The 23,198-nt window shown below is 35.3% G+C and overlaps 1 protein-coding gene across 1 annotated transcript in view; it reads right to left on the bottom strand.

Annotated features, from left to right (window-relative positions):
* The window catches only part of DCBLD2 (discoidin, CUB and LCCL domain containing 2), a 96,607-nt gene that overhangs the window by 50,757 nt on the left and 22,652 nt on the right, over nt 1-23,198 (bottom strand). Inside the window, exon 3 of the mRNA XM_023211954.2 lies at nt 2,973-3,110. Coding sequence (XP_023067722.2) covers nt 2,973-3,110 — 138 coding nt within the window. The remainder of the gene's footprint in view (nt 1-2,972; nt 3,111-23,198) is intronic.

Raw genomic sequence — 23,198 nt, 5'->3', positions numbered from 1 at the left:
CTGGATCCTTTCCTTACTCCTTATACGAAGATTAATTCAAGATGGATTAGAGACTTAAATGTTAGACCTATTACCATAAAAACCCTAGAAGAAAATCTAGGTAGTACCATTCAGGACATAGGCATGGGCAAGGACTTCATGTCTAAAACACCAAAAGCAACGGCAGCAAAAGCCAAAATTGACAAATGGGATCTCATTAAACTAAAGAGCTTCTGCACAGCAAAAGAAACTACCATCAGAGTGAACAGGCAACCTACAGAATGGGAGAAAATTTTTGCAATCTACTCATCTGACAAAGGGCTAATTTCCAGAATCTACAAAGAACTCAAACAAATATACAAGAAAAAAACAAACAACCCCATCCAAAAGTGGGGAAAGGATATGAACAGACATTTCTCAAAAGAAGACATTCATACAGCCAACAGACACATGAAAAAATGCTCATCATCACTCGCCATCAGAGAAATGCAAATCAAAACCACAATGAGATATCATCTCACACCAGTTAGAATGGCAATCATTAAAAAATCAGGAAACAACAGGTGTTGGAGAGGATGTGGAGAAATAGGAACACTTTTACACTGTTGGTGGGATTGTAAACTAGTTCAACCATTATGGAAAACAGTATGGCAATTCCTCAAGGATCTAGAACTAGATGTACCATATGACCCAGCCATCCCACTACTGGGTATATACCCAAAGGATTATAAATTATTCTACTACAAAGACACACGCACATGTATGTTTGTTGCGGCACTATTCACAATAGCAAAGACTTGGAATCAACCCAAATGTCCATCAGTGACAGACTGGATTAAGAAACTGTGGCACATGTACACCATGGAATACTATGCAGCCATAAAAAAGGATGAGTTTGCGTCCTTTGTAGGGACATGGATGCAGCTGGAAACCATCATTCTTAGCAAACTATCACAAGAAGAGAAAAGCAAACACCGCATGTTCTCACTCATAGGTGGGAACTGAACAATGAGTTCACTTGGACTCAGGAAGGGGAACATCACACACTGGGGCCTATCATGGGGAGGGATTGCACTGGGGAGTTATACCTGATATAAATGATGAATTGATGGGTGCTGATGAGTTGATAGGTGCAGCACACCAACATGGCACAGGTATACATAGGTAACAAACCTGCACGTTATGCACATGTACCCTAGAACTTAAAGTATAATAAAAAAAAAAAATAAAAAAAAATAAATAAATAAAATAAAATAAAATGTCTAAGTGAAAAAAAACCTACATTTTTAAATGTGTTGAACATATTAAAATATGAAAGAAAAATAAAAGTGATTAAAAGTCAAAAAAAAAAATTTAAATGATTGTTTTGATATATTCTTATACTAGCAACACTTCTTATACCCCTACATAGCAGGGAGAAATGAACACATCCCACAGCAGCTAAAACACATGAGAGATTTCATGCAGGTCTTACATTTTATCTTGGAGATTCAGGTAAATTTTGGATTCTATTCTATTTAATAATCTCTTGTTTTTAAACTTTTAAGTTTGGGATACACATGCAGGTTTGTTACACAAGTAAGCTTGTGTCATGGGGCTTGTTTTACAGATTATTTTATCATCCAGGTATTAAGCCTGGTATCCATTATTTAGTTTTCCTGATCCTCTCCCACCTCCCACCCTCCAAAATCCCTAGTGTGTGTTGTTCCCCTCTATATGTCCATGTGTTTTCATAATTTAGCTCCCACTTATAAGTCAGAACATGCACCTGCAGTATTTGGTTTTCTGTTCCTGCATTAATTAGTCTGCTAAAGATAAGGGCTTCCAGCTCCATCTATGTCCCTGTAAAGAACATCTCGTTCTTTTTCATGGCTGAATAATATTCCATGATGTGTATGTACAAAACTTTCTTTATCCAGTCTATCACTGATGGGCATTTAAGGTGATTCTAAGTCTTTGCTATTAAATAGTGGTGCAACGAACATACACATGCATATATCTTTATGACAGAATAATTGCTATTCCTTTGGGTATATATCCAGTCAGGGGACTGCTGGGTGAATGGTATTTCTGTCTTTAGGTCTTTGAGGAATTGCCACATTGTCTTCCACAATGGCTGAACTGACTGACACTCCCACGAACACTGTATACCACCAGCACCTGAATAACCTTGTTTTTCATTTTCCCCCTTTACACCACATTTTCCTCCTAAACATTAGCAATTTAGAAATACACCATGTTTATTTCATGCTGTCTCAGCACTCCTCAGGTACTCCTGGGGATGTGAGATCTTATTCTTATGAAAATATTGGTAGTACGGTCTTTAACACAGCACTATGAAGCAGTAAACTGTGAATAATAATGTTTTAAATTGATATAAAACATTTCAATAATTTATAAATTTTAAAAATGTTATTATAGGCCGGGTGCAGTAGCTCACACCTGTAATTCCAGCACTTTGGGAGGCCGAGCCAAGCGAATCACCTGAGGTCAGGAGTTCGAGACCAGCCTGGCCAACATGGAGAACTCCCATCTCTACTAAAAATACAAAATTAGCCAGGCGTGGTGGCGCATGCCTGTAATCCCAGCTACTTGGGAGGCTGGGACAGGAGAATCACTTGAACCCACGAGGTGGAGGTTGCACTGAGCTGAGATTGCACCACTGCATTCCAGCCTGGGCAACAAGAGCAAAACTCTGTCTCAAAAAAAAAAAAAAAAGTTATTACAGTTTGTGTTCCAACCTTATAAAAATAAAAAAATCAGTATTTCAGCAGTATTTCCTCTACTAAGGAAAGGGAAGTAACGTTCATGTACTTTTAATTTTGGAACTTTGAAACTGATCTCACCTTATTTGTCAAATTTATATATATGCTATTAATTGTTCAGTCTTTCTGCTGTATTTCAATTTCAGAAAACAGCTACTGAAAAAAAGCATTTTATTTTGTTATTAGAAATTACAAACTGTAGGAGCCACTGCATAAGGTGAAAATTACCTTGTTTATCTATAACAGAGTATGAGGCCAAAAATCCGCGTCCAGAAACATGGATTCCACTCATGAACAGCAATGTGATTTCATTGCCTTTTGATTCAATTGAATGGTTCATCTGCAACCCCAGACCACAGTATTTGCCTAGGAATGAAAGAAAAGAAGATTATTTGCTGTGACTCTCCTTAAGTCAATAATATTTGCAATGTAGATAACAGAATCAGAATAATATACCAAGCTGGCTATTAAATTAGTATAAAATAAGGACTAAAATGTTTAATGATTACAAATCATATTACTCTGGAGGAAAAAAATGACAAGTAACGTCTATTCAAATGATTCAAAAGGAAAAGCAGTACATGTATCACTGAACTTACTGAGATTAATTTCCTGTGAAAGACATGTATACTCTTTAAAAACAGTAATAAGGGACTAAAAAAAATTTAACAAAATATTTCATCCAGGCAGGTGGCTCACAAGTGAACTGATGGTTAATTAGTAGCATTCTTAACGTGCTTCCCTCAAACCCCCTTAGATTCTGACCTCAGGTCACGCCTCAAGCCTTTTTTTGGACCTACTCAATTTTACTTCTGAGGGTTGTTGGATTTCTAGTTAATCTCTTTAGGTGACCACATTTGATCCCATGGCTTTAAGTATGATCTGACAACTCACAAGCTTAACCTTCCATCCACAGCTTTTTCCTTAAATGTCAGATGCATATATATAACTGTGTGCCTAACTTCCATCCTTTAGTGTCTATCACAGGGGTGTCCAATCTTTTGGCTTCCCTGGGCCACATTGGAAAAAGAATTGTCTTGGACCACAAATAAAATGCATTAACACTAACGACAGCTGATGGGCACAATCAATTAATCAATCAACCAATAAACAAACATAAAAAATAAATCACAAAAAAACCTCATAATGTTTTAAGAAAGTTTACGAATTTCTGTTGGGCCGCATTCAAAGTTGTCCTAGGCTATAAAAAATAACATATCCTCAGTACAGATCTAAGATACTAAGATAAAAAAGAAGAAGAAGAAACATTAAAGCAAGACATACACTAATAAATAATAAAAACTGATTTTCTTATGTGCTTGGTAACTTGTGTAAGAAATTCTGAATGAGGACTTCCAAAAATGTTTTAAGCTATGGCAACATCACTTGAATAAGAGTCATGTGGACTTCCAAGGATATCATTTTCAAGGATGATACTTGATCTTATGAGTAGAGAATTCTAAGGCATTGACAAAGAAAACAAAACAAAACCTCACTAGAACTAGTAAAGAAACTTAGCTAAGTCACAGGATCCATATACAAATATCAACTGCATTTCCATATATGCTAGTGCAATCTGAAATGAAAATTTTAAAACTCCATCCATAATAGCATCACAAAAGTCAAAAAACTTAGGAATAAAATTGCTTTAAAAAGTTCAAAATCAGCATACCTCAAAACAATAAGAGCTACATATAACAAACCCACAGCCAATATCATACTGAATGGTCAAAAACTGGAAGCATTCCCTTTGAAAACTGGCACAAGGATGCCCTCTCTCACCACTCCTATTAACATAATATTGGAAGTTCTGGCCATAGCAATCAGGCAAGAGAAAGAAATAAAGGGTATTCAAACAGGAAGAGAGGAAGTAAAACTGTCTCTGTTTGCAGACGACATGACTGTATATTTAGAAAATCCCACTGTCTCTGCCCAAAATCTCCTTAAGCTGATAGACAACTTCAGCAAAGTCTCAGGATACAAAATCAATGTGAAAAAACCACAAGCATTCCTATACACCAATAACAGACAGAGAGCCAAATCATGAGTGAACTCCCATTCACAATTGCTGCAAAGAGAATAAAATATCTAGGAATACAACTTAAAGGGACGTGAAGGACCTCTTCAAGGACAAACCACTGCTCAAGGAAATAAGAGAGGATACAAACAAATGGAAAAACATTCCATGCTCATGGATAGAAAGAATCAATATTGTGAAAATGGCCATAATGCCCAAATATATAGATTCAATGCTATCCCCATCAAGCTACCATTGACTTTCTTCACAGAATTAGAAAAAACTACTTTAAATTTCATATGGAACCAAAAAAGAGTCCACATAGCCAAGACAATCCTAAGCAAAAAGAACAAAGCTGGAGGCATCACGCTACCTGACTTCAAACTATACCACAAGGCTACAGTAATCAAAACAGCATAGTACTGGTACCAAAACAGGTATGTGGACCACTGGAACAGAACAGAGGCCTCAGAAATAACACCACATATCTACAACCATTTGATCTTTGACAAACCTGACAAAAGCAATGGGGAAGGGGTTCCCTATTTAATAAATGCTGTTGGGAAAACTGGCTAGCTAGCCATATGCAGAAAACTGAAATTGGGCCCATTCCTTACACCTTATACAAAAATTAACTCAAGATGAATTAAAGACTTAATATATAACACCTAACACCATAAAAACCCTAGAAGAAAACCTAGGCAATACCATTCAGAACATAGGCATCGGCAAAGACTTCATGACTAAAACACCAAAAGCAATGGCAACAAAAGCCAAAACTGATAAATGGAATCTAATTCAAAAAAAAGGCCGCACCAATTTATTCCCCTCTCCCCAGCATTACTGGAGATAAAGAAACTGGTAACTTGTTGTTTTCTTGATTAACTTTTCCAACATGTGTTAACTTGTAAAATTTCCTGTAATATGTGATCTTTTAATGCTTCTAGGATATTCCTTTCCTTCCTTTCCTCTTTCCTTCTCTCCTTCTCTCTTTCTTTCTTTCTCTCTTTCTCTTTCAAACGGAGTCTTGTTCTGTCACCCAGGCTGGAGTACACAGTGGCGTGATCTTGGCTCACTGCAACCTCTGCCTCCCGGGTTCAAGCAATTCTCCTGTCTCAGCCTCCCAAGTAGCTGGGATTACAGACGCACACCAGCACACCTGGCTAATTTTTGTATTTTTATTAGAGACATGGTTTCACCATATTGGCCAGGCTGGTCTTGAACTCCTCACCTGTGGTGATCCACCCACCTCAGCCTCCCAAAGTGATGGGATTACAGGCGTGAGCCACTGCGCCCGCCCGGCCTTCTAGGGTATTTCTTACCAGGATTCCCTGTCAGTTTTATTTTTAACTTCTTTTATGTTACATATATGGCAAAAGGAAGATTTTTCTGGGTAAGCCTGAACTAATCAGGTAGGCCCATTAAAAGCACATTGTTTTCACAGGTTGCAGAATTGGAAATAAGAGAGACACATGCCACGTGTCCTGGAAGAAAGCAAACATCTATGTAGCAACTTGCCTATCAGGGTCATTGCAAGTGGCCTCTAGAAACTTAGAGCAGTCCCTGGCCAACAGTTACCAGGAAAATGGGGACCTCAGTTTTACAACTGCAACGAACTGAATTCTACCAACAACTAGTACACTTGCAAGAGAACTGTGAGCCCCAGGTGAGAAACGTATTCCCAGCTAACACCTTAACTTCAGCCTGGTAGGAACCTGAGCAGAGAATTCAGTCATGCCATGCAATGCCCAGACTTTAGATCCACGGAAACTGGGATGATAAAACTGTGCTCGTTTAAGCTGCTAAGCTTGTGATAATTTGCTATGAAGCAAAATAAAACAGAACACAACCAGGAATTTAGTGTACAGTCCAAGAATATCATGCTTTTGGATAATTGAATCTGATAGAGGTATGGAGGAGAAGTTAGAATTGATGGCTCAGGACCCGAATCAGCCCACAGGCCTCTTGGTCTGTATAGTTCTGGGCTATACTCTCCTTCAAAAATGTTTAAATTAGGTGTTAAAGTTTTCAAAATCTGGAAACTTTACATACATTCTGAATTTCTAAGTTCTCTTGAAAAATCACAAGGAAAAAAGGAAATCTAGGCCAGTTTTCTAAGTGATTGTCCTTAAGTAGCAGCTATCCCCTTTGAAAAAGAAAGTCATACTCCAGTTTGCCACAGCCCTACCACTCCACAATGCCCCCAGTCCTGAAACTCAGCTATCATTTATCATCATGGCTATGCTGTTATTCTTCATATGCCTAGGCCATTTCACTTCTTTATTTCATCTGTCTAAACCCTGTTGGCAGTGAGTTTGTAGCCACTTGTATAGAGTGTAGAGACCTCATGGTCACCATGCCTCTTCTGATGTACACATTAACCACAGTAGATGAAGAACAGCAATAAATTAAGCTCTAGAAGATGTTAAATGGAAACATTCTGTATTCAAAAGACAGGTGAGATAGTGCATCTGACTCTGATAAACCAGAAGTATAGTTAATACTGTTACTATAAAATCTTCTACAGAAATCTTATTTATGTTCTCAATTAAATGGAAGCTCATTCAACTTGCTGAGGTGTGCCATGGAACAATGCTTTCCTTAGGAATCTGCAACTCAGAAGGATGGACCAGAGGGTAGAGAGTTACTTGTAAGAACAAAAGCATATCCGCTCTGTCCACTTTCAGTAGAGGGAAATGAAGCTTGCTTAAAGAGCATAGGTTCTAATTTACAAACTTCTTCACGAACAGGTTTTTTTTTTACTAGTATAGGAGCATCTCCGGTCTCAAAAAACAAAATTTGGAATTCTCAAAGGAACTCATTTATTGAAACCCTGAATATCCAGGCACTAAGCCAGGCAGACTGGGGATTTGGTGATGGAATGAGAGGCAGTGATGCCCTCAGAAAGTTTAGTGTAGTGGGACAAATCAAATGTACAGTTGAATCCTCTAAGGTACAGAAGAGGCCATTATAGTGCCTGGACAATGTTATCATTAAATAACTTCCATCAGTAAAGTTTCTTTAAAAAGCCTAGCTTTGAGGACCATTGTCTTATGCTTGGTGGGCCAGAGTGAGGTGAAGATGTACAAATTAACGCCCTGACTTGGAGTTGCTGAGTGTCCTCTTTTTGAATGTCTAAAATGTCTTCCCATAATCATTTCTCTTATACTGTGAATAAGCTGTTCTTTTCGGCTGGATTTAGCCTTAGTTTTAGCTGCTTCAGCAAAGACTTGCCTGCAGAAGATAATGATAGGAAGGTATAGCTCTAATTTCTTTTTAAACAATTAGACTATTGGGCATATATTTAAAATGGGACATAACAGATATTTACTTGGTTTAAAAGGGATTTAGCAATATTACCAAAAATGAATTTGCCTCTCCTTCTAAAATATAGTGGTTTTAGAAAAGTATCTTAAATTATGTTTTTCTGCAACATATCATAGTTATTGTACATCTTGATTTTAGAAAAGTAGCTACTTTGGTGTTTTTCTTCTTAAGCAGCAGATCTGATATCTGTACATTTTAAAATGAATAAATGCTGCATGGGAAAATGTACCTTGATACTTTGACTCCTACCTCACACAACACAACTAAAAATCAATTCTGGAAGGATTGATGATAATATATGTAGAAACAAATCCAATAAGGCTTTAAGTGGAAAACTTTGAAACAGCTTCATGACCTAGAAATGGGCAAAACTTCCTTAAACAGAATACAAAAAATACTAACCGTAAAATAATTACTAAGAGCAAACTACATAAAATTAATGTCTATTTATCACAAGATACCAATAATGGAGCAAAATGGCAGTCCGTAGCAATGGAGAAGATATGTGTACTACACCTAAAAAGAACCCATTACCAGAAAATATACAGAACTCCAACAAATGAATAAGAAAAGGATCTCCCAACAGAGAATATGCATGAAAACGTAAACAGAATCTTTATAAATGAAGATATTCAAATGGATAATAAATGTATGAAAACAGCACATCATCAGCTCTCAAGGAAATACAAAGCAAACTATGTATAACATGCCATCAGTACACACACACCAGAACAGTTAATGTGGAGAAAAGCAGAGAATGGTAACTGGAACTCTTATACACTGGTAGAGGGTGTAAAATAGTACAGCCACAAAAACATTTGGCAATAACTGCTAAAGCTGAAAATATGCAACCCAGTGACCCAGCGATTCCCCTTCTACATACAGAAATGTGTACTTATGTACATCTTCAACATAAAAAAGGGTCAGTTTTACTACACTCACACCAACATCACATTAAAATTTTAATTTTTTTTTATGAATCCAAAAGTCAGAAAAAATGTACTTAGTTTTAAAACTTTGCATTTCTTTGATTATAAGCACAGTTGCCTCCTCTAAAATCCTTTCAGAACTGTAGCTCAGACAAAAGAGCACATAGGTTTTTACCACTATCTACAATGGTAACCAAACGGTCTTGATAGAAAAATTTATAGCATTCAGATGGGCTAAAATATTCATAAGGTAATATCAAAATTCCCCATCGAAATTTTCCAAGTGGGCTTTCCTTCTCTCTTATGAAACTTCTACTTTAGTAAAGGACTTTAAGAGTTATCTTTTGGAAAACAAGCCAACTTCTGTAAAGAAGAGAGCTTCACATTCTATTTCTTAATAAAACATCTTGAAAAGGTAGTGATTCAAGGTCCTAGCTCTAAGTTGACAGATTCTTTCAGTATAGCTGGCAGTTTCTCATGCCAAGTATGCTAATACAAAAAGCAATGAGTCATAATAATGTGGAGACTTCAGCAAAACCAGATGTGGTGCCAAGCATCACAGATAAGACATTCATAGAATATCAAGAAATTTCTTTAAAGCTTTTCTGAAAAAATATACTCTTCACTACTTAGGAGATGTCAAAACCTTTTAATATCCACTTAAAAGGCTCACAAATTGGAATTCTTGGATGTGGCCAGGATCTCATAGGAGAGTAAGTTCCCTCCAGTTAAATGTTGTTGAGAAATGGACAGCTGTCAATTCCTCAATAATCTGCCTCAAAACCTCAGAGGAAACATTTAGGATACTGAAAGAACAAAACAAAACAAAAATATAACTACGGTCTCTCTCAGAAGAAAAAAAATACATTAACGAAGAGGCCTATTATGAGCTACAAAGCTTATAAACCACTGCAAACTGCCAGCCCTATCCACAGAAATACAGAGGTACAATGTTAATCTACTTAAAAATACACAGTATAAAAAGAAAACAAAAAATGTGAGTCCCTAAAATTTAGTTTATGAAAACCCTTTCCCCCTATAAAAACAGTGACATAAGGAAACTACAGCACAGCACTCCAAACTTAATTAAATGTCCTCAAACATTTGGGATATGATAAAACATCTTGAAGCATAAATTCAGAAACTAGGGGCAGAAATGGACAAAAAAGCAGAAAGAAATGAGAGTTGGTTGACCTCAGGAAAGAAATACAAGAAAAGACAAAAGTATACCAAAAATGAAGAATTAAGACCACATTATAAAGTGCCCAAGGAATTACAGATTCTAATGAAAACATAAGGAATGTTGAAAAGAAGAAGAAAAAAACAGACTAAAAAGAATATTTAAAAAGTAAAAAGGTGAGAATGTGGCTGAAATGAAAGGGGATATAATGGCAAAGAAGTTTCAACTGATGTATAAGTATTAAAAATAAATACACAAAGCAATGGAACAAATATTAATATTAAAAAATAGGCATATAGGATTACCTCAAACTAAAATGCTTTTGCATAGCAAAGAAAACAATCAACAGAGTGAAGAGACAGAGAAAGAGAAAATACCTGCAAACTGTGTATCTGGTAAAGGGTTAATACCAAAAGCGTATGAGGAGGTCAAACAACTCAAAAGCAAGAAAACAAATAACTTTAAAAATGAAAAAAGACCTAAGCAGGTACTTTTCAGAAAAAGTTTATGAAAACAATCCCCTCCTCTATTATACAAATAGCCAACAGATATATGAAAAAAATATTCTGCACCATTAAACACCAAGAAAATGAAAATAAAACCACAATGAGATATCACCTCACACTTGCTAGAATGGCTATTATCAAAAAGACAAAGATAAGTGTTGACAAGAATGTGGAGAAAACGGTACCCTTCTACACTATTGGTGGGAATCTAAATTAGTATAGCTGTTCATGAAAACCAGGATGAAAGTTCCTCAAAAAAATTAAAAATAGAACTACCAAATGATCCAGTAATTCTACTACTGGGTATACATATCCAAAGAAAATGAAATCAATATGTTGAAAAGATATCTACACTCCCATGTTCACGGCTGCATTATTCACAATAGCTAAGATATGGAATCAATCTAAATGTCCATCAGTAGATAAATGGATAAAGGAAATGTGGTATATGAACACAGCAGAGTACTATTCAGCCTATACTAAAAAAAAGAAAAAAACCCTGTCATTTGCAACAACATGGATGAAACTGGAGGACATGATGTTAAGTGAAATAAGCAAGGCATAGAAAGACAAATACTACATGATCTCACTCACATGTAGAATCTAAAAAAGACAAACTCACAGAAGCAGAGAGTAGAACAGATTGAAGGGGGAGTTCGAAGGATGAGTTGGAGAGATGTTGGTCAAGAGACACAAATACTTCAGTTACACAGGAGTGATAAGTTAAAAAGAGCCACTGTATAACAGTGTATTTACTTAAAAAATGCTAAGAGATTTTTAAGTGTTCTGACCACAAAAACGTTAAGTACGTGAGGTAATGCATTTATTAGTCTGATTGATCCACTCTACAATGTATACACGTATCAAAACAATGTACATCATAAATACATACAATTTTCATGTCATTTAAAAAATCATTAAATAGGAAGTATTAAAACTATAATCCAAGAAAATTTTCTAGAAATAAAGGAAGACCTGAATTTACATACTGAAAGAGTCCACTGGATACCAGTGAAAACTAACCTGTAATGGTCAACTTCAAAACATATCCTTAGAAAACTAATAGACTTTAAAGGTAAAGAAAAAAATCCTCATGGTCACTGTACAAACCAAATGCCTTATAATGGCAAGAGACTTCAATTGCCATCAGACTTCTCAAAAAACAATATGAAGTAAGGGAATCATGGAAAAGCATTTTTTTTTAACTCAAAAGAAGTAACATTTCAATCCAAGATTTAGATATTATCAAGCAGCCCCTTCAGACCTAAAGGCCATAAAAAATTTACAAAGTAAGCAGTTTTCAACATGCACAATATGCACCATAAGCCCTTCTTAAGAAATCAAGTTATTCAAAGATGAACTTCATCCCAACAATAGACTAGTGGTTGGACTTGAGGAAAAAGACTGACAGTGATCATTTATTATATTTAATTATAGACCCAGAACAGTTAGAGATGGGGTTGAAGAATAAGAAGATATGATACATGCTGTGTGTTATGAATGTATATTCTGAGAGTGCTATGATTTGGACGTGGTTTGTCCCCATCAAATCTCATGTTGAAATTTATTTATATTATTTTTTAAATTTTTCAATAGCTTTAGGGGTACAAGTAGTTTTGGTTACACAGATAAATTTTATAGTGATGAAATCTGGGCATTTAGTGTACCCATCACCCAAATAGTGTACATTGTACCTAACAGGTGATTTTTTAATCCCTTACCACCTTTCCCCTTTCTGAGTCTCCAATGTCCATTACAGCATTCTGTATGCTGTCATTTATCCAGAAGGTTAGTCCCCCCTTATAAGTGAGAACATGTAGTACTTGGTTTTCTGTTCCTGGGTTACTTTACTTAGGATAATGACCCTCAGTTCTATCCAAGGTGCTGCAAAGACATTATTTCATTCTTTTTAAAGGCTGAGTAGTATTCCACTGTGTGTGTATGTGTACATCATATAAATATATATATATATATTCTTTTTAAAGGCTGAGTAGTATTCCACTGTGCGTGTATGTGTGCATCATATATTCTTTTTAAAAGCTGAGTAGTATTCCACTGTGTATGTGTACATCATATATATATATATATTCTTTTAAAGGCTGAGTGGTATTCCACTGTGTGTGTATGTGTACATCATATATACATATATATTCTTTTTAAAGGCTGAGTAGTATTCTACCGTGTATGTGTGCATCATATATATATATTCTTTTTAAAGGCTGAGTAGTATTCCACTGTGTGTGTATGTGTGCATCATATATTCTTTTTAAAAGCTGAGTATTCTACTGTGTGTGTATGTGTACATCATACATATATATTCTTTTTAAAGGCTGAGTAGTATTCCACTATGTATGTGTACATCATATATATATATATATTCTTTTTAAAGGCTGAGTAGTATTCCACTATGTATGTGTACATCATATATATATATTCTTTTTAAAGGCTGAGTAGTATTCCACTGTGTGTGTATGTGTACATCATATATATATATATATATTCTTTTTAAAGGCTGAGTAGTATTCCACTGTGTGTGTGTGTGCATCATATATATATATAACATTTTCTTTATCCACTCACTGGTTTGATGGACTCTTAGGTTGATTCCGTATCTTCTCCATCGTGAATTCTACTGTGATAAACATACTAGTGCAGGTATCTTTTTCATATAATGACATATTTTCCTTTGGGCAGGTATCAGTAGTGAGACTGCTAAACTGAATGGTAGATCTAACTTTTAGTTCTTTGATAAATTTCCATAGTGTTTTCCAGAGAGGTTGAACTAATTTACATTCTCGCCAACAGTGTATAAATGTTCCCTGTCTGCACACAACAACAAAAGAAGTTTCTTGACTTCTTAATGGCCATTCTGACTAGGGCAAATTGGTATCTTGTTGCAGTTTTAATTTGCATTTCTGTGATGACTACTGATATTGAGCATTTTTCATATGTTAGTCTTTTGTGTATCTTCTTTTGAGAAATGTGTGTTCATGTTGTTTTTCTACTTTTTAATGGAATTATTTATTTTCTTGCTGATTTGAGTTCCTTGTAGATTATGGACATTCGCTCTTTGTCAGATATATAGTTTAGAAATATTTTCTCCCATTCTGTAGGTTCTCTATTTACTCTCTGTTTACAATGCTGATTATCTCTTTTGCTGTACAAAGCTTTTTAGTTTACTGGAGTCCCCTTTATTTATTTTTGTTGCATTTGCTCTGTCTCTTACTCATAAATTCTCTGCCTATGCCAATATTCACAACTTTTCCTAGGGTTTCTTCTAAAATTGTTATGGTTTCAGGTCTTACATTTGACCCTTTTCCTGTTTTCAAAACAAAGGTGCGGCTTGCTGCCGGTGCTCATTTAATTTTACATAAACATGCTCTTTGAGGCTGAAGCAAATCTGACTGATAGTCAATGTGAAAATAAAATATAAAAACTGTTTTTGGAGTTATTTCTAAACAGAACTAACATCAGAATTGTCTGAATCATCAGAATCGTCTATTTCAGAAAAACTGAATTAATCAAATGAATCTTTGACCAACGACTTTTTAAGAACAATATTAACATCATGTGTAGGGATGCTGTTTTCTAGGATTTGACATTTTCAGTGATTGAGATTATATTTTGTAAGTGGAAATACCACTACTAAAAACGGAGTACTATAATAGGATAATGCCTTTTGTTTCCAAAGTTGATATACCAGAGCAATGCAAAAATAATAATAATAGGGTGCTATTTTGTGGAAAATTTACTTTGGGGTAAATGATGCAGCTGCAAGTGCCACTGGTGAGTATTCTCAGAGCAAATGGGGAAAGGGTTAAGTCTTTACTCCATCTTGAGTAAATTTTTGTAGACAGTGAGAGATAGGGATCCAGTTTCATTCTTCTGTGTATAGCTATCCAATTTTCCAGCACCACCGAATGAATATGGTGTCCTTTCCCCCATTTTATGTTTCAGTCTGCTCTGTCAAAGATCAGTTGGTTGTAGATATTTGACTTTATAGCTGGGTTCTCTATTCTGTTTCATTGGTACATGTGTCTATTTTTATACCAGTTATCATTCTGTGTTGATTACTGTAGCCTTGCAGTATAATTTAAAGACAGTTAAAGTGATACCCCCAGAGTTCTTTTGTTTGCTCAGGACTGCTTCTGCTATTCAGGATTTTTGGTTTATTTGAATTTAGGATTTTCTTTTCTAATTCTGAGAAAAATAGTGTTTTTGGCAGGATATGATGGCACACTCCTGTAATTCCAGCTGCTTGGGAGGCTAAAGCAGGAGGCTGAGGTTAAAGTGAGCCAAGATTGCACAACTGCACTCCAGACTGGGTGAAAGAGTAAAATTCTCTCTAAAAGAAAGAAAGAAAGAAAAAAGGCATTGGTGGTATTTTGGTAGGAACTGTATTGAATGTGTAATTGTTTTGGGCAGTATGGTCATTTTCACAATACTGATTCTTTCAATTCATGAGCATAGGAGGTTTTCCTATTTGTATCATCTATGATTTCTTTCATCAGTGTTTTGCAGTTCTATGTGTAGAGATCTTTCACTTCTTTGGTTAAGTATATTCCTAGGGGGTTTTTTTTTCTTTCTTTTTCTGCAGCAATTGTAAATGGGACTGAGTTCTTGATTTGATTCTCAGTTTGGTACATTACTGGTATACAGCAGTAGTACTGATGTGTGTATGGCGATTTTGTAACCTGACACTTTACTGATTCATTTATCCAATCTAGGAGATTTTGGAGGAGTCTTTACAATTTTCAAGGTGTAAGATCACATCATCAGCAAACAGAGATAGTTTGATTTCTCTTTTCTAACTTAGATGCCCTTTATTTCTTTCTCTTGCCTCCTGATTGTTCTAGGTAGAACTTCTAGTACTACGTTGAATAAAAGTGGTAGAAGTAGGCATTCTTCTCTGTTCCAGTTCTTAGGAAGAATGCTTTCAGTTTTTCCCCATTCAGTGTGTTAGCTGTGAGTCTGTCATATATGGCTTTCATTATTTTAAGGTATGTTCTTTCTGTGCCTAGTTTGTTGAGAACTTTTATCATGAAGGGATACTGAATTTTATCAAATGCTTTTTCTTCATCTATTGAAATTTTTTTTGTTTTAATTATATTTATGTGGTGAATCACATTTGTTGATTTGCATATGTTGAACCATCCTTGCATTCCTGGTATGAAACCCACTTGATGCTGAATTATCTTGTTGATATACTGCTGAATCTAGTTTGCTAGAATTTTGTTGAGGATTTTTGCACCTATGTTCATTAGGAATATTGGTCTGCAGTTTTCCTTGTTTGTTGTGTCTTTTCCTGGCTTTGGTATCAGGGTGATACTGGTTTCACAGAAAGAATTAGGGAAGGAGGATTCCCTCTTTCTCCATCTTTCGGAATAGTTTCAGTAGAATTGGTATCAGTTCTTTGAATGTCTGGTAAAATTCAGCTGTGAATTCATCTGGTCCTGGGCATTTGTTGTTGTTGTTGTTGGGAGATTTTTTATTACTGATTCAACCTCACTACTTATTACTTGGTCCATTCAGGATTTCTGTTTCTTCCTGATTCAAACTTGTGGGGTTGTGTGTTTCTAGGAATTTATCCATTTCCTCTAGACTTTCTAGTTTGTGTGCACAGACGTATTCACGGTAGTCTTAGATCATCTTTTCCAGTGTTCTACACATTCAGAGAAACTTTCTAATAATAAACTACATAAATGATCTCTGAAAGTGTAGTCTTCATGTTGAAGTTTAACTGCCAGCATGACAATATTGGAAAGTGGGGCCTAATGGGAGTTGTTTGGGTCATGGGGCCAGATGTCTCATAAATTGATTAATGCCATCTCATGGGAATCAGTTCTAACTCAAACAGGACTGAATTAGTTACCATGACAGTGGGTTGTTATAAAGCGAGTCGGCCTCCTCAGTCCCCTCTCTCTGCACAAGCCCCTTCCCCTTCCAATTTCCTCCATGAGTTGAGGCAGCACAAAACCTTTATATAATGAGCTGTCTACTCTTGTACTTTCCAGTCACCAGAATTATGAGCCAAATAAACCTGCTTTCTTTATAAAACATCCAGCTTCAGTTATTCTGTTGTAGCCACACTAAACAGAATAAATCAGAGGAAACTGGGTACAGAAGGAAGTGGAAAGAAGTCTAGTTCATTGAATGTTATATGGCAATAGATAGAAAATAAAGAATACCATTAAAAATGCACAAATTGGATAGTAAATGATTACGACAATAGGGACCACAGGCATTTTAAAAAGTATAAATTGAAAAGCAGCACCTAGAACAAAACTACAAACCTTACCAAACACGAAAAGACACTTAAAAAAACCCAGGATAGAAAACAACGTAGAAAAATAAACCCAAAAAATATAATACACATAACTTTAAAAGATATGGAAGAGCTAAAATGTATCAGTTATAAATAAATGAAAATGGATTTAACTTAGACATTAAAAAATATTTGCAATTTGGCTCATGAAGACCCAAAAATATGCAATATACAAGAAACACACCCAAAACAAAGTGATTCAGAAAGGCTAAAAATAAAGTGATGGGCACAGACACAGTAGGATAATGAAAACAGTAAGGAATAAATAGGAGGGTATGTGTGTGATACTGGTGCCAAACAAAGAATTCAAACTAAAAAGTACTACATGATGGGTAGGAAACCTTTAAATGTGAGAAGTCATAATTTAAAATGGAGATATTAGAATTATGAATATCTAGTCAACACAACACAGCAACTTTATTAAAGCAAAACCTCCAGGAGACACAGCAAAGAAAGAGAAAGAACCACGCCAAATAGGAGATCAAGTAGATAAAATAAGAATATAGAAGACCGGCCGGGCGTGGTGGCTCAAGCCCGTAATCCTAGCACTTTGGGAGGCCGAGACGGGCGGATCACGAGGTCAGGAGATCGAGACCATCCTGGCTAACACGGTAAAACCCTGCCTCTACTAAAAAATACAAAAATCTAGCCGGGCGAGGTGGCGGGCGCCTGTAGTCCCAGCTACTCGGGAGGCTGAGGCAGGAGAATGGCGGGAACCCAGGAGACGGAGCTTGCAGTGAGCTGAGATCCAGCCACTGCACTCCAGCTTGGGTGACAGAGCGAGACTCCGTCTCAAAAAAAAAAAAAGAATATAGAAGACCGAAACAGCAAAATAAAGACAGATACTTTAAATGTACATCAAACTTTTTACAGTAGAGAGTAAACTTTCTCAAGTATATATAGAATATTCACAAAAAAACTGGTCATACATTAGCTTATAAAGAAGTCATTAGAAAGTTCCATAAAGTAGAAATTTTACAATGTTCTCTGACTCTAATGCAATAAAATTATACATTATTAGCAATAACAAAGAAAGGTCCTTCCAATTAGAAATAAACCTATTAAACAATTATTGGGTAAAAGAAAAACAAACCAAAATTACAAAATTCCTAATAAATGATGTAATTGACCAATATTAATCAGTGATACCATTCTTAAGGATGTGATCAAAGTAAAATTCATAGGCTTAGATATTTTTATCAATAAAAATGAAAGAAAAAGTGAATTAAATTGCTAGCTAAAACTAGTAGTTAACAAAGTAAAAAAAAAAACCCAAAAATTTTAAAATCATGAAAATAAGAGATTAATAATGTAGACAACAGAAAAACAATAGCTCTAATAAATCAAAATGAATTTTTTGGAAACATTTAACACAATAGGCATGACCCTAGCTAATTTAATGAAAAAAGAGGGTGGGAAGCATAAATATGTAAAACAAGAAATGACAGGAGGGAAACAACTATTGGAAAAACACTGAAATAACCATTTTAATAAATGTAAGATTCTATTTTACAGACATCACGACAAATGTATTAGATCACCTAGGTGAATGGGTAATTACCAGGCAAGTATAGCTTATTACAATTGGACCTATTAGAGGTAGAAAGCTCAAACAGACCAATTTCCTGAGAAGAAACAGAGAACATCATTAAGGAAGCATCCTACCAAAAACTCACGAGGCTAAGATAGTTTCACAGAGTGAAACCTTCAAATACTAGATTATTCATATTCTCTGCAAATTTTTCCAGAGAAGTAAAAAGGAAAACTTCATATTTCTTTTTATTTATATGTATAATATCAATACCTAAGTCTGATAAAGAAAATGCAAAGTAAATTACAAATTAATATCACTTATCAATATTTATGTAAAAATACTAACAAAATATTAGTAAACATAATCCAATGCCACATTAAAAGAATGCCACACCATAACCAAGAGATATTTATTCCAACAATGCACAGCTGGTTCAATATTAGGTAACCCATTAATATAATACACCATACCAATAGATTTAGATAGAAAAACTGTATCATTACCTCCATAGATGCTAAGAAAGCTTTTCAACAAAATTCAATATTCTTTCTTGATAACAACACTTAACAGAAATCAGTGGATACTTCCTATTACGGACCAGATACCGGTACGCCCCCAAAATTAATTGCTGTTAAAGTCCCAACTCTTAATGTGACTATAGTTGGAAGCAGGCTCTTTGGGGAGGTAATTAAAATTAAATGGTTTTAATTTTCCTAAGGTGGGGCACTGATCCACAGGATTAGTGTCCTTATAAAAAGAGACATGAGAGAACCTGCTGTTTCTCTCTCCTCATCCCTCCAACCCTCATCATGTGAGGACACAGGAAGAAGGTGGCCATCCACAAGTCAGGAAGACAGCCCTTGCCAGAAACTGAATTGCTTGGCATCTTGATGTGGGACTTCTAGCCTCCAGAACTCTGAGAAAGTAAATTGCTATTTTTTAAGCCACTCGGTTTACAGATTTTGTTATGGCAACCTGAGCTCAGACACTTTAAATTTCCACTAAGATAAGGAACCTGGAAAGGATGCTCGCTATCTCTACTACTATTTAACATAGTCCTGGACTGGAGGTATTAGCCAGTACAATTAGATGAAAGCATCAACCATAGGCATAAGAATTGGGAAAAAAAGAAGTAAAACTATCTCTATTTGCAGATGTGATTGTATATCTGAAAATCCCTAGAAAGTGAATGATAAAACTAACTGAAATAATTTTAAAAACTCAGTAAAATAGCAGAAAAAAATCAACATATAGAAATACAGTCTTCACATAATTAGGAACCCATTACACGACATAATAGCAAAACAAAAACACCTCCATCTCCATTGCAACAAAGAAGACAAAACGTTAAGGATTAAGTTTAACAAAAAAATGTGTCAACCCTACATGAGAAAAAGTTTAAAACAATCCTTAAAGACAACAAAAGTAGATGTGAAGAAAGGAGGAAAAAAAAGAGCTCTTGGTCTTGAACATGATAACTCAACATCATGAAGTTAATTTATAAATAGCACAATCTCAATAAAAACACCAACGAGCTTTTTTATGGAGTTAGATAAGCTGATACTAAATTTCACATGGATAAATGAACAGGCAAGAAGAGCTAGGAAAACACTAAAAATGAACATTTCTGAAAGGAGGCTAAGCCCCATCAGGCATTAATACACACTATAAAGCCTCTGAAAGCCTTTACAAAACAGTCACATTCTGGTATGTGGATAGATACATCTGTGGAGTGCAACCCAAAGTCCAGAAATAGACCCAAGCACATAGAGAACTGCAGTATATGATAAAGGCAGTATTTCAAACCACTGGGACAAACGTAAACTTTTAAATGAACGGTGATGGGACGAGTGTTTAGTCATATGGAAAACACAATGAGATCTACACCTCATGCCGTACAAAAGAAAAAAACCCCGATGTACCAGGGATCTAAATATAAAAAATGAAATAACATAATCCCACTACAAAAAAAATGGGTAAATTTATCTTTAGTTGGGATACAGGAAGAGACTTTCTAACTATGACTTAGAATCTAGATGCAATTTAAAAAAAGACTAAAGAATCTAACTATTAACACATTTTTAAAAGTTTACATGGTTGAAAAAAAGTACCATAAACAAAGTCAAAAGACAACTGGCAAATTAGGAGAAATTATTTGTAGCATATACCACTATTATGTTTATAGACTAACATCCCTAAAAGATAATGAGAACTCCTAAAACCTGAGAGAAACAAAGACCGAGAAAACTTGACAGATGGGCAAATGTGTGTGCCTGTTGTCCCAGCTACTCAGGGGGCTGACGTGAGCGACTTGCTTGAGCCTAGGGTTCGAGGCCAGCCTGGGCAATACAGAAAGTCCTGTCTTTAAAAAAAAAAAAAAAAAAAAAAAAACTTGATAGAAAAATGTGCAAAAGACAGAAAGAGCTAAAAAGTAAAAAAAGAAGGAAAAAAAAGGGCCGTCAACATACGGAAAAAAACAGTTCAACTTCACTCATAGTAAGAGAAATGCAAATTACAACTATACTGAGTACTATTTATCATTATCAATTGGCAAAACTTAAAAGACATGACAACTCACTTTGTTGGGAAGGCTGTGGAAAACAAGCATTTTTATGCTATGGAAATGCAAACTGGTATAACTTCCAATTTGGCAATGTCTAACAAAGTGTATAATTTACCTTTTGACTCAGCAACTGCACTTCAGGAATCTACACCAAAGACACCTCAAAGAATACAAAAATAGTTTATAACTGTAAAATATTGAAAGCAACCGACAGAATAATTCATAAAAGAGTGATTAAATAAACTATGATACATTCACATGGAGTCGTATACTGCTGTAAAAAGAATGAGGACTATCTCTACAAAGTGATGCACAGTGATTTCCAGAAAACACTGATAAGTGGCGGGAAAGCAAAGTACAAAAGAACATTGAAAGAATGTTAAATTTTGTGTAAGAAAGGAGAAAACAGAAAATATAAATGTCATTTGTATAAAGACTAATGCAATGGGTTAGCTACAGGGAGTGGGTGGAGATGGGGTTAAAAGGATAGAAGAAATGCACTGTAAAGAGGAGGAATGTCACTTATCTATCTTTTTGTACAGTTTTAACTTTGAGAATCATGTTAATGTTTAACATATTTAACAAAAGAGAACCAAAAAGGACAAAGAAAAAAAACCTATAATGGAAGATGAACAGAAAGAAACAGAAAGAAATAAACCAAACCATATTTCAAATGAGTAACATAACCACATTGAAGGGCAGGTGGTGATGGAGTAAGAACCAGCCCAAAGAATTTTTTAATGTAGTATTTAGACTGTAAGTCCTCAGGTACGAATTCTAGGTAGTAGGCTTCTTTCAGTTCTAGTCATGGGTTAGCAATTCTAAAACTATTTTCTGGTTATAGCACTGAACAAGTAAATAGAGGTAATGGGAGCAAGATTTCTCACTGTCAGAGAAGTGAGTTAGAAAGAGAGATAGGAAAAGGACAGAATGAACCCTATAATGTTGCATTAGTACTAAAGGTATCAGCATAAACTCATACTCTTTAATACAGACAGATAAATATAAAAAGATATAACACAGGTACATGATATACATATGTATACACAAATGTCTATTTACTAAATCTGTCTGTTGATAGGGCATATGGTAGCTCATTGGTCTAAACCTAGCAACCAGACATTGATTTCTAATACCATTCTCCACTAAAAAGAACCAGGCTGGAGTAGGGCAAGCACAAGATAAATCTAGAATATCCCATGCCAGAATATAAAGAAGTACTCAAAGAATGATAAAGACATTACCAAAGGACACAGGAGCTAGCATGAGGAGGCTCCCACTGGAGATTTGGGACAATCTGAGCACCAAAATAATGACAGGAAAGGGTGATGAGTGATGGCCTAACATAGGAATCCACTGACTTCACACTGAGATAAACAAACAAATGGGAGAGAAGGGAAAGATCCTGTTTTCAGTAGGAAAAAAAAAAACGTAATAAATATAGATGGAATAATGAAATTACAAAATAATTGATTCATACAAGATTAATATATCCTAAATCTAGTGGGTGTAAGTTTGATGAGTAACAGGATATTTCCATCATTTCAAAGAATCTCCCAATCAGACAAGTATTGGTTTTGAAGAGCAGCATAGTTACAGTGTAGAAAACTGGGAGACATCACCTTAGCCAAAGTATCAAAGTTAACAGCACCAGAAATGGGACGAATCAATCTCATGTGCCATGATATGATACACTGAGAACATCACTTCTGTGGTATTCTTGCAAAAAGTCTGTCACTGGAATCTTATCATGAGGAAGCATCAGACAAACATCCCACAAAATAATTAGCCCATATACTTCAAATGTAAACATCAGAAACACAGAGAGACCAACGAACTCTCTTCTCCTTTAATACTTGTTTTCTAAAGGGGCACTGAGAAAACATGATATAGAAAAAAAAAAAAAAGATTCAGTGTCATTATCACTGAAATCTTGATGCCTACAATGTATTTGTTTCTATCCTGTAATTGTTTGCAGACCTATCTTAACCAGAATGTTAAATGACTATTCTTGAATTATCTTTATTTCTCTGCAATATGTTAAGAAACTTTTCTACCACTAACCATAGGCTG

The sequence above is a fragment of the Piliocolobus tephrosceles genome, chromosome 2 (assembly GCF_002776525.5).
Source record: "Piliocolobus tephrosceles isolate RC106 chromosome 2, ASM277652v3, whole genome shotgun sequence".
Taxonomy (NCBI): Eukaryota; Metazoa; Chordata; class Mammalia; order Primates; family Cercopithecidae; genus Piliocolobus; species Piliocolobus tephrosceles.
This window is presented reverse-complemented; position numbering and strand designations above follow the sequence as displayed.